A 13,188-nucleotide genomic window follows, 5' to 3' on the forward strand; every position below is an offset into this window, starting at 1 on the left:
TTCTTTCACATACTTTAATTCCACATACGAATATTTCCTTGAGCTCTGACCTTTCTACAATACTGCTGGAATGCCAAGAGGTTTGACACATCCCTTTCTCCCCCTCCCCACCGCAATACTCATACAAGAGGAATGATGAAGCATGTTTGTTCCTTTGCGATAAAGAGCACAATTCAAAAATATTAATAGCCGCCTTTCACTCAATCTACTATATGCTAAGCAGATAATTCAAGTGCTTCTCTAAAATAAGCAGAGAGGAATTTGCAGTTAATAAACTCTTACCCATTTGGAAAGCAGCAGAAGGGGCTATCCCTTAATCTGAATATTTATATATTTCTCTACAAGTATCACAGCCTCCACATTTCCAGATTTCTGGGACATGATCATTCTGATCAAGTTGTTTTAATCAAGTGTTGTCATAACCCCAGGCTCATAAAGACAAAAAAAAGTATGATTTTCTTTAAAACTTCTCTGTATACAGTTAAGGTTAATTTCACACATTCATATTCGTCACCTGATGACTGCAACATCAAGTGATAACTTGTATGTGTCAAACAGTCATCCTAGCTCAAACTCGGGAACGGGCCTTCTTCATTGCTGCCCCTGGGCTTTGGAATGCGCTCCCTGTTGAGATAAGAGCCTCCTCATCTCTGGCAACATTTTAAAAGGCACTGAAGGCATATTTGTTCACCCAGGCTTTTAATTAGATTTAAAGTTTTAAAACATTTAAAGTTTTAAAATGTTGGGTTTTACATTATTTTAATGTTAATGATTTTAATATTTAAATGTTTTTAATTGTAAACTGCCCAGGGATGCAAGTTTTGGGCTGTACAGAAATATGTTACATACATACATACATAAAACGGTAACAGCAGAACTTTCACACTCATGATCAAAAGCACCAAAAGGGAAGCACAGGATGTTTGCACTTCTTAGTTTTGTGCTCCTGAGAAAAAGTATGAAGGTAGGAAATTCTCTTTAGGGAGATGGAAGTGCACTTTGAACACTGAAAAGTGTCTTATAAATGCTAAGTAGTAGTAATAGTAATATGTATACCAACACCCTTTACATAGACCTGTTTAGATATATAGATCATTTCATCCCGAAACATAAAGGCAGGTAATATTTCCATGTATCTCTAATTGTTAACCAGTGCTGCAAGGGAGGCCACATTTTATAATGCCCATTTTATATTTATAAATGCACATTTATGCCCATTTTATAATGGGAAGATGCGACTTCTACCACTGCGAATACTGCAAATATTTATATACCACTTTTCAGCAAATGTTCACAAAGTGGTTTACATAATAAAACAAATGAATAATAAATAAGATGGTTCCCTGTCCCCAAAGGGCTAATAATCTAAATGCAAATGCAGGGGTGTAGCTATAATTGAGCGAAAGGGTTCAAAGAACATGGGCCCCCAGCTCCTGAAGGCCCTCCAGATCCATCCCTCCCCATTTCCTTCATTATCTCCCTCTCTAGGGAGGCCGCCAGAGAGAGGGATGAACACGGACCCCCTCTCCCCTAGCTACGCCCCTGTCAAATGTCAGCTAGACTGAAGGGATGTTGTGCTGGGGTTGGAGAGGGACAGATGCTAAATCCCTGATAAGTCTAAGAGAATCACCACCGAATAAGGTGCCTCTTTGTTCACTGAGCAGGGAATGCTCTGCTAACTTGAGACACCTAGAGCTCCACAAAGGATAGCATCTGCTGCTGATCATCTTATAGCACTTATGTTTAAAAGCTTGGAAAAAAGCATTAGCTTAGTACCACGTTCCTTAATAATAACAAGAGTTCCCTAAATTTGCATCCTACACAAAGTGATGTAAGCTCTCAGCCGGATATCTTCCCCTTTCAAAATGCCACAAGATGAACGGTTATCTATATTAGCCTGCAGAACACAGGGGGTTAATGCTTTTCAAGTAAGTGTCTTTCCTTTTATAGGAAATCCTGGTATTGGATTTATTATGCTGCCAGTGCTTGCTGAAAAAGAGACTGGAATTGTGCCAGTTTGGTTGGTAAGGGAACCTGGACTGGTATCAAGCTTATCTGGCCAGGTACCAGTTTCTTAATGCAATGACTTAGATTTCAAATTCTCAACCTTCACATTGGCTTTTCTGGCCAGGACCCCTTAACATTTCAGAGAATTTGGGGAAGCATTCGAACATGAACACTCATATGAACCTGCTTTATACTGAGCCAGAGTCAGATCCTTGGCCCATCTAGCTCCGTGCGGTCTACACTGACCAGCAGCTGCTCTCCAAGATTTCAGACAGAGGTCTCCCTGTTCATACCTGGAGATACCAGGGATTGGACCCGAAACCGTCTACATGCAAAGTATGCAGGGCTGGTCTGCCCATGAAAGCTGGCTAAGCTCCCACTTAGGTCACAAAGCTGGCAATAGCAGCAACCGCCTGGGTCACATGAGACCTAAGCTCACGCCCACTGCCCTCCTGCAGCCGAGCAATGGGGAACACCTGCCTGCTCACCCTCCTCACCCAGGTAGCAGCAGTGAGGGCAGGTGCGCACTCCCCATCGCCTGCCCAGCCTCTTGCCCGTTGTGGCCAGAAGGGTGCCCAGGTGGGTGAAGGGGATGGTGGTGGTGGGCGCCTAGGCGGGCTTCACCTGGGGTGCCCCTGAGCCAGCTCTGAAAGTATGTGCTCTACCATGGAATGACAGTCCCTGCTCCTAAGCACTCACTTGATATTCCTTTAACATAGGGTTTGACACATCCCAGGCACCAGGGAGCCATGGCGCCAAGGAATTTAACCATGGTGCTTAGACTAGGATATTCAGAGGCTGAGTTATTAAATACGATCTTTATTTGTCCCGGGCTGCTCTGCTTCTGTTCTAAGTGTGTTACTTGTAAAGAGAAGCCCATTTACCTTCCTCCTTGTTTTCTGGGGACTCTACTAGAGGTTTGTCTCCAGGACCACAGAGGTGACTGCCTCTTCCTCCTCGCCCAGCCTACATACCAAGGTGTGTTCTTTCTAAAAAAATTTCATCTGTGTTCAAAATGAGTTTTGTTCTAGGCGGCAATGTCAAGGCAGTGTGTGCACTCATCAGGGGTGGATTTGATTTAAATCAAATTGATGAAAATCACAATTTAAATCACGATTTAAATCACTAGTCAGCAAAATTAGATTTAAATCATGTTTTTTTTACATAAAGACTCATTCTTGCTGGTATAATCTTAATAGTTACAACCAGATGAAGGTTTCATTTTTGGTCCACTTCTAGATAGAAAAATTGCCCAAAATAATCTTACAGAAACCTCTGGAAGAGCATAACATTGTGAATGGATTAATGGAATTCATTTACCAAAAAATGTACACGTTGCATATATACAGCCTCATGCTACGTAATTAAAAACTAATCCTTATTTCATGATGAATACCTTAAGACTATAACGTACCTTAAATAGAAAACTATCTTTAGATAGATTTTTTTCTCAAAAAGCATTTTATTTAAAAAAATCTGATTTAAATAAAAAAAATCTGATTTAAATTTAAAAATCCAATTTTTTTATTTTATTTTTAAAAGGTCATTGATTTTTATCCACCCTGGCACCCATGGAGTCAGAGTGGGACATTCCTGATTAAACCTGAGCAGGATCTACAATTGACTGAGCAGGCATCAAAAAATGTGTGAGCGCACGCACACATGCACAGCTTAGAAGGAACACTGATACCAAGCTGCCTTATAATGAATCAAACCACTGGTCCATCTAGCTCTGTATCGTCTACTCTGATTGGCAACAGCTTTCCAGGGCCCCAGACAGAGTCTTCCCCAGCTCTGCTGGGAGATGCCAAGGTCAGAACCTGGGAACTTCTCCATACAAAGCAAGTGCTGGATCACTGAGTTGTGGCACCATCCTCTAGAACAGGGGTTCTCAAACTTTGGTCCGCAGATGCTGTGGGACTACAGCTTCCATCATCCCCATTCACAGCAGCTGAAAGTCACTGTGGCTGGGAGTGACAGGAGCTATAGTCCAACAACATCTAAATGGCTTGGGCCCCTGGGTATTTAAGAGGACGTCTTCTTCATTATGAACCCCACCGCCCAATGAGATCATCAGGAGAGGTCCGTCTGCAGTTGCCACTGGCTCGTCTGGTGGCTACTCAGGGATGGGCCTTCTCTGCAGTTGCCCCCAACGCCAAAGTTTTGGAATGTGCTCCCTGCTGAAATAAGAGCCTCCCTATCTCTGACAATTTTTTAAAAAACACCAACCTTTAAAGGCACATCTGTTCACCTAGGCTTTTAATTAAATACTGTTTTAATAGTTTTAACATTGTTTTAAAACAGTGTTTTAAAGTTTTTAATTGTTGCAATGTTTTAACTTTTTCTGCTGTCATTTATTTTAACTAATGGTATAATTTTTTCTGTTGTCATTTATTTTGTTGTTGTTGTAAACCTCCCAGAGACAAAAGTTTTGGGTGGTAGAAAAACATGTTAAATAAATAAACAAACAAATAAACAAACAAATCTGGGGAGCCAGGTTTGAGAATCACTGCTCTAGAACTTCCCCTTTAGAAAACAGTTACACCCTCCATGACCTCTTCCACCCACAGCCACTCAGGAATCTCCTGCTCCCTCAAATGATCCTGCCCTTCTTCTTTACTGCCCCCATACCCAGAACTCCGTCTCAGCATGCCTCCCTCTTTCTTCAGATCCCTCAAGAACCAGCTTTCCCATGAAGCCTTTGCCTCAACCGCTTTAGTCCCCATTCCCATCAACAAAGCTTAAGTAGGTAACTGCAGTTGCTTGCATCCACCCCTTGTTATCCTTAGGCAGCTTCAGGCGTTATTTTATTTATTTAATTAATTTATGCCCTGCCCAAACTTACGTCTCTGGAGCAGGGTACAAAACGCCCTCTGTAGCCGGGTACAGCGGGGCGAAGGGAGAGGAAGTCCCGTCCCCGCTGTGTCACTCACGCACGCAGCGGGTCTCGTCTGAAGAGGGCAGAACCCTACCTGTTACAGTGGGCACTCCCCCAGTCTCACCATCATGGGAGCACCTGCCATCACGGAAGTACCCACCACCATCTTCAGACAAGCCCCGCTGTAAACGTGAGTGGCAGGCAGGGTGATCGGGTACAGCGGGGGCAGGACTTCCTCTCCTTTCACCCCGCTGTGCATGGCTATAGCAGGGCATTTTTATAACAGCTGAAGCTGCCTATAGTCCCTCCCTCTGGTGTCTCCCACACAACTGAAATGTAGATCAGGGTGGCCAGGCAAGGTTTCTGGGAGCTACTTTTCCTTTTTGTGCCAGAGCCTTGGGAGCTCCCACCACAAAACAGGAGTTTGACAAGATGGAGCCATACTGAAACCATATCATCTGGTTTAATTTTTTTTAAAAATTGTTTTATGATCTGTTTCTGGTTTTAATGCAAACTGCCCAGAGCCACTTTAGGAAGGGTGGTATATAAATTGAATGAATGAATGAATGAATAAAATAAAATATGTGGGGAGGTGGAGCCAGTCACAAAATAGCAGCTTGCAAAAACATGTACATTGACAGAATAAGTGACAAGTGAAAATAAGTGATTAAAACCCCTAAATTCCAGAAGCATTTTGCTGCAGGCCAAGAGCAGGCCCAAAGGAGCTGTTTTGTGGGGGAAGAACCTGGCAAGAAATTAATGGGAGAGAAAGTAAAAGCAACCCTGATCACTTGTGTGTGTGTGTGTGTGTGTGTGTGTGTGTGTGAGAGAGAGAGAGAGAGAGAGAGAGAGAGAGAGAGAGAGAGAGAGAGATTGATTAAAAATGGTGCCCATACTCAGCTAGCCAATAAGATTTGCAGTACTGGCTGGAAGCAGGGGGCGGGGAGAAGGAATATCCGGAGAGCCACCTAATGGCACAGCGCAGCCGGGAACTGACTTGATTGGCAAGCCAGAGGTTGCTGGTTCAAATCCCCACTGGTATGTTTCCCAGATTATGAGAAACACCTATACTGGGCAGCAGCAATATAGGAAGATGCTGAAAAGCATCATCTCATACTGCACAGGAGATGGCAATGGTAAACCCCTCCTGTATTCTACCAAGGACAACCACAGGGCTCTGTGGTCGCCAGGAGTCGACACCAACTCGACGGCACACTTTACCTTTACTTTACTGCAGAAAAGCCTGTGAGCTACCAGTAGCTCCCGAACTACCCTGCCTCTGATGTAGATTATAGGTTCCTACGGCAGATATCTTTGTATTGTTGTTCTGTCACTCTATAAAGCACCATGTACGTTGACCAATGCTATATAAATAATGAATAGACAAGTTCCACAAAGATGTGGAAATGTTCTTGACTGCACAAACACTATCCAGTTTGCAGAGGTATAAACTGTGCTGCCTTGTGCAAAACCCAAAAGGTATCTATCGCAGCATGCGACATCCCAGGGTAGCATACATTGCTTGTTGGGCAAGACACTTGTATACAATAACAGAAGCAATCAAGAGACATTATGTGAGTGAAGGAGCCAAACAGAATTTCAAAGATTCAAAGTTCAACAAATCTGAATTATTCAAAACCATCGACGATGGGAGAATTTGCCAGAAAGACACCAAAGTTACTAGGTGCAAAAAAATCTAGTTTTGGGATGTGGTATGTGGTTCAGCTTTCAAAATGCAATAATAAGATTTGCCATCTCAGGGTTTCTTTGCAAATTCTGAACCGCAGCAGTCACATTTGTCATTCCAGATGGGAATCTGTTTCCTTCCTTGTCCTCAGCCAAAGATGCATTTCACCTTGAACTGGATCAGTGGGAGCTCTGCCCTCTAAATGTGTTTTCAGCACAATGAGAAATATAAACTAGGTAAGGGAAATATTTTGCCTTGAACCCTTTTTTGCTAATACAAGAGCCTTCAGGCGTTGGAGTCACTGGTCCAAATGCATTTTAGTCTGAATACTGCATGTGCACTGTAGATTGAACTGAAAGGATATTTCCTCCCAAGGTCCTTTGGAGAGGGCCTTTACTTCTGCTAACAGAGCAAAAGGACCCCTTCTAAAGTGGTGATTCTCTTATATTTAGCAGGAGGAGAACAAATGTCGCTATCCAGCCTCAGCACAGCATCCCTCCAGTGGCTGTCACTACTGCTACTGCCACAAATATTTATATACTGCTGTTCAACAAAGTTCTCAAAGTCGTTTACACAGGCATCAGCACACCAGCATCAGCCAGTAGTTTCTTTCTAAACCAGGAGCCCTTTGGGGACAGGGAACCTTATTTATTCTTCTGCTTTGAGAACTTTTGTGGAGAAAGAAGCTGGGTCTAAATTATATTCATAGTGGTGGTTGTGCATGAGGTTTTTGTGTGTGATGGTTTTGCTGTTATTGATAAGTTTTCTTAATTTCTGAATTATTGTTAGTCACTTTGAGTGACTGTAATTGGGGTAGGAAGGCAGGGAATACATTTTTTAAATAAACAGACACATGAATAATAGTCAGTTGATACCTCCGCCTTTCCCCCATGAGAGCTGTCCTTCCTTCCTATGCTCACCTTGCTCTTACTGTCAAGAATGACCTTAATCTGACCCGTTTTGACACTTTTCCTCATTCCTCATTCCCTGCTTTCCTCCTTGGTATTCTTGTTCTTCTGGAATTGCCTGCTGCTGTGATGATGGATGGTAGAGACCACAGTGGTGCTCACCATACTGCGAATTATGGTCTTATTACTGTGGAGCTGGAGAAAGTTCAGAAGAATGGCAAATAAAACCAATGGTGTGGAAAGAATGAGGTGCGAGAAATTACTGTCGTTCCCTCAGAACATTGGAACTCAGGGTCACCTAATGAAACGGTTGGCATGGTAAGTTCAGAACGAAGGAAGTATTTCCATAGGAACATAGGAAGCTGCCATATACTGAGTCCGTCCCTTGGTAGATCTAGCTTTGTATTGTCTACACAGACCGGCAGCGGCTTCTCCAAGATTGCAGGCAGGAGTCTCTCTCAGCCTTCCTATTGAATCTGCTAACACAAAATACCAGGAGGGCCACTAATGCACAAAAACATTGTCAAGAAATTCGCGGAAGGTAGATGGCTACTAGACATTAAAGTTACAATTAGAACCTCCATTTTTAGCAGCAGCCTACCTCTGATTATCAGATGCTTACAACCAGCAAGAGGAGATGGCTATTTCCATCATGCTCTGTCTGTGAGTTTTCTAACAGGCACGAGGATGGCTATTGTTGGCAAAGGTGCACCTAGATAATTTTGGAGACTGGACTTAAAGGCCTTTGGAGGGCCCCTCTCCCCTACAAATTAAGCAGCATCATGCTCAGCTGGGTGAGCACACCACCACCCAGGACAGACTAAAGAGGATTTGGGAGGCCCCAGGGGCTGTGGAGGCCCTGGACTTCGGCCTGGAAGTCCAAGAATAAGAGCACCTCTGATTGTTGGAGACAGAGACTGACAACCTGACCAAGACTGAATCCATGCAGTGAAAGGCTGCCCAGCAGCAGTTGTAGCACCCACACTTCAGAAGCACAGATGTTTGTGTGGGGTTGCCAATCACCCCTTCCCCCGGAAGTGATCTTCGCAATCTAAAGATATATCCCTGAGGGTCACACAGACCTCAGGGACATATTTCTGGGTTGCAAAGAGCGCTTCCGGGGGAAGGAAAGATCAGCGAAAATCACCTCCTGTGCACACAAACATTTATGCTTCTAAAACATAGAGGCCACCACTAGACCTTTTTCCTGCACAGATGCATTAGTCAGGATTTTGGTCAGAGTGCTGAATAGGTGGACCTTCTACGGTTTTATCCCACAAGGCAATTCTTAGTTTTTAAGAAACGCTTTCAGAAAACCTCAAGCTACTCTATTCTTTCTAATGAGTGCTTGGTTGCTACGAAGTGCACCTTATTTCAGAACATTTTTAAGTCCACAAAATAAGGATCCCTAGCTCAGCAAAATCTGCATGGAACACGCTTTCTAACTCATATGACTCCCAAGTGCTTCCAAAGATCTACATCTCAAATACTTGCAGCTCTCCTTAAAGTCAAACTCCCCCCACCCCAGGAATGGGACAACTATAGAGGCAAACTAGGCATTTTCCTGGGGTAGCAAAATTCCAGAGGCCCCTCCTTCAATAATACTAACTTGTGAAGAGAGACCCACTGCCTGGGAGGAGAGCTGGTCTTGTGGTTGTGAGCATACACTGCCTCCTTTGCTAAGCAGGGTCCACCTTGGTTTGCATTTGGATGGGAGACATGTGAGCACTGTAAGACATTCCCCTTTTAGGGGATGGGGTCATCGTTCAGTGGAAGAGCATCTGCATGCTTACATACAGAAGGTCCCAGGTGAACTCCCTGGCATTTCCAGGTAGGGCTGGGAGAGACTCCTGCCTGAAACCTTGGAGAAGCCGCTGCCAGTCAGTGTAGGCAATACTGAGCTAGAGAAACCAATGGGCTGACTCAGTATAAGGCAGCTTCCTATGTTCCTGCTGAAGAGCAGAGCCAGTTTTGCAGCTCACAGGCTGGGTGATATCCACTGTTCCCTCTAAGGCACGGTTTCTCAATGTGTTTCCATTTCCCCAGATGTTATTGGACTTCAACTCCCATAATCCCCAGCCCCAGTGGCCTTTGGTTGGGAATTATGGGAGTTGAAGTCCAGTTACATCTGGGGACCCACACGTTGAGAATCCCTGCTCTAAGGCGTGGGCACACATGCGCACTCACAAGTTTTCTGATGTCCACTCAGTTCATTTTAGATCCCGCTCAGGTTGAATTAGGAAAGCCCCACTCTGAATGCATCTGCGCACACAGTGCCTTGATACCTCCGCCCAGAATAAAACTCATTCCGCACACAGATGAAAAAAAATTAGAGGGACCACTGGTGATATCCTCTGCATTCTAGAAAACACTGCAGAGACCCTGAACTGATCACAACTACTTGACCAGGGTAGAGACCCAGAGTTGGAAAGGGCAGGAAATAAAATGAACAGAATAGAACCCAGTCTACTCTTGATCATTTTAGGCCCAGTTCTCATCCTGTGTCTGGGCTGTACCACTTCGGACTGCAGCGGGGGCCTTGCATGACTAGACTGTCCCTCCAAATGAAAAGATCCCTCTAGAAACTAGATGTCAGGAAAAATGGTTTTGGAGTGGCCATCTCACTGACACACCAATTTTCCACTCATAAAAATGTGATGCCTCTTTTGGGGAGGGGCTTTCAGCCATGTGGACCTCCAACTGCAATCTGAAATGGTAGAATCCAGCAAACAGGGTTAACACCTGAGAACTCGGTCTCAGTTATGTGCTATCATCGTGTAACAAAGGAAGGAGGTGGCCAGTTCAGAACATGCCTCGTCAAGGTTTTTTTGCTGCCCTATGCAAATTAACTTGACGAGGCATGTTCTCCTTTTTAAAAATTGCGTCTTTCCTCCCTGTGTTCCTAGTCTCAATATGGTTTGCCCAGGCTGACTGAGCCTTTTTCAGAAGTTACAGCATCATAGAGGTGGACGGGAACCTAGAGATCTTCTAGACCAACCCCGGCTTGGTGCAGGAATCTGCTACAATGTCTCTGACAGATGCCTATTGAGCCTCTGTTTGAATACTTCCCCCAAAGGATAGCCCAGTCCAATTCCTCCTTCTATGTGACAATTATCATATCCCCTTACTCTTCTTTTTTTCAGGCTAAAACATACCCAGATCCTTCAAATATTCCTCACAGGATTTGGTTTCCTGACCCCTCGCCACCTTTGCTGCCTTCCTCTGAACCCACTGCCCTTTATGAACGACCTTCGTGCCCGGAACAGCATTTCAAGTGAGCTCTGACCTCCTCCTCTGATGTGAACACTGTGCAATCAAGACTGCATTTGCTTTTTTAGCGGCTGCCTTCTGCCCCTCCTCCCAAACTTCAGACCACGCCAGTCATATTTGCTCAAGACACCCACCACTGTAGCTGTCCATCCACCAAAAAGAAAAAAGAAGGAGGCGACAGATTTGACTCATTGATCTCAACGTGGGCGAGGAGGACGTTCTGTGCCTGGGTCTGCCTAGGCTGGCCAGATCGCTGCTTCTTGCAAACCTCCCGGGCTCGTGAAGGGAAGTCCTGCTCGCCACGCTACAGTACCCTTTTGGCGCACCGTTTCCCTGCAAGGAAACCGCAGCGAGGGGAAAAACAACACAGAGAGAGACTCGGAAAGAAAAAGCACCCGCGCGAACCCCTTCGCCAGCAGAGGCGAGGATCTGCGTGCGTTTGCATACATGAGGCCGGGACTAGGGAGCCCTTTGAAAGAGGACGTTGGCGGGGCGGGGCGGGGAGAGATGCCAGCACTCACGCCTGCCTGCCTGCCCGCCTGCCCGCCTGGGGGGACCTCTTTTTACCTTGGGGTCCTTCTCGTAGTAATGCTGCTGCGTGCGGATCCAGCGCCCCACCAAGTGGTCCCGGACGGTGTGCGCCAGGGCGAAATAATAGTCCCTCGGCGTGGCCACGTTCCTGTCTTTCACCAGGGTGAAATGGAGGTGCCGGTTGAAGCTCTTCCGAATCTCGGCCACATCGCCCAGCCCGGCGATGCCCCGCACGCTGATCTGCTTCCTTTTCTCGCTGTCGGTCAAGGGGACAGCCATCCTGGCGTGCAAAGCAGCAGCGGCGGCTGCAAAAGCGGGAGGCTGGGGGTGGCGGTGCGCCTAAACGGCCCTGGCACAGAGAGACCTGCGCTTTTGCCGCTGCTGCTGCTGCTGCTGCTTCCCGAGGACGCGCACTGGCGGCTGTTTACCTTCCCCTCCTGCCGCCGCTTCTCCCTGGGGGGCTCTGGCTGGCTGGCTGGCTGGCAGGCAGGCAGGATGCGGGGAGCAGCAGCAGGGCTAAGCGGGTGGGATGCGAGCAAAGCCTCCCTCCTCAGCCTCCTCCCACTCTGACGGTGGCAAAGCAAAGCTGCTGCTCCCGGAGTCCCGCCCGGGCTCGCTGCGGCAGCGCCTGCGCTCTGAAGGGAGCAGAGCAGCGTTCAAAACAAGCTCTGGCCGCCGCCGGCCGACGTCGCTCGCCACCGCCCCGCGCAATCTGTCCGCCTTGGGGGAAGGAGAATACGCGGGCTTCTTCCTTCTTCTCCCGGGACTTGCCTGCTTTGGATTGCGTTCGCGTGGGTGATGGTTTGCAGTGACGTAAGGACAAATCTCAGCCTGGGAGCAGTGGGGGAGAAGGGCGTGATGATGGCCACGAAGAGTGGAAGGCTTGCCTACTATTTTGTGACATATTCATCTTGGCCTCCCTCCAAAGAGCTTAGGGTGGCATGGCGTGGTTCTTCTCCCCGATTTTAACCTCACAGCCCTGTGAGGTAGATTAGACTGAGAATGTGTGACTGACGGGGCATAGGTGAGTGAGGATTTGAACCCAGGCCTTCCACTGTTAGCTCAGCTCAGGGGTTCGCTTTTTGCACCTACAGACACCCCCCCCCGCCAATCCTCAACTGTTACCCGTGGAGCCTCACCCCTTTTATATAATATAGTCTCATAACACTCCAATACAAATAAGTAATCAGGATAGTTACTTTCAGTAATTTAATTCTGGCTCACCGGGAAGCAAATTAAATTCAGTGCAGCAGAAATTTCCCCTGAACCACCTGGAGCTAGAGGAGGTCCATCCCTGCACTTCTCACCTAGAGAAGAGCTGGTCTTGTGGTAGCAAGCATGACTTGTCCCCTTAGCTAAGCAGGGTCTGCCCCGGTTGCATATGAATGGGAGACTAGAAGTGTGAGCATTGCAAGATATTCCCCTCAGGGGATGGAGCCGCTCTGGGAAGAGCAGAAGGTTTCAAGTTCCCTCCCCGGCATCTCCAAGATAGGGCTGGCTGCCAGTCTGGGCGGGTACTGAAATAGATGGACCAATGGTCTGACTCGGTATATGGCAGCTTCCTATGTTCATGTGACCTATCCCCAGGTTAAGAATTCCTGTTTTAACCTCTACACCACACGTGTAAAATAAAAAATACTTCTGTAAAACTAGACGAAACCAATGTGTTTTTAATTGCTTGCCTATGGTATGAATAAATACTGATGCATGTGTGCAAATGTATCTGCTATGGCAGGGATAAATTGTGCAGGCAGATAATTGTGCTTCAAATCTGTGGAAGGAGCTATAGCAAAAGAAGGTGTTGGAAAGCTGAATAAATGGAGGAGGGCAGCAAAGAGACTCCTGGCGGCCTGGGGTGCCTTTGGGGCTAGAGCTGCTGGCCCTGGGCAGAACTGCTGTGGGAAAGT

The 13,188-nt window shown here is 46.4% G+C and overlaps 1 protein-coding gene across 1 annotated transcript in view; it reads right to left on the bottom strand.

The window, feature by feature from the left end:
* PYGB (glycogen phosphorylase B) overlaps window positions 1-12,049 on the bottom strand; it is a 65,417-nt gene extending 53,368 nt beyond the window's left edge. The window contains exon 1 of the mRNA XM_053243548.1: window positions 11,318-12,049. Coding sequence (XP_053099523.1) covers window positions 11,318-11,560 — 243 coding nt within the window. The 5' untranslated portion in view covers window positions 11,561-12,049. The remainder of the gene's footprint in view (window positions 1-11,317) is intronic.
* Between the last annotated feature and the right edge of the window lie 1,139 nt (window positions 12,050-13,188).

This window comes from Hemicordylus capensis, chromosome 1, assembly GCF_027244095.1.
Source record: "Hemicordylus capensis ecotype Gifberg chromosome 1, rHemCap1.1.pri, whole genome shotgun sequence".
Classification (NCBI taxonomy): domain Eukaryota; kingdom Metazoa; phylum Chordata; class Lepidosauria; order Squamata; family Cordylidae; genus Hemicordylus; species Hemicordylus capensis.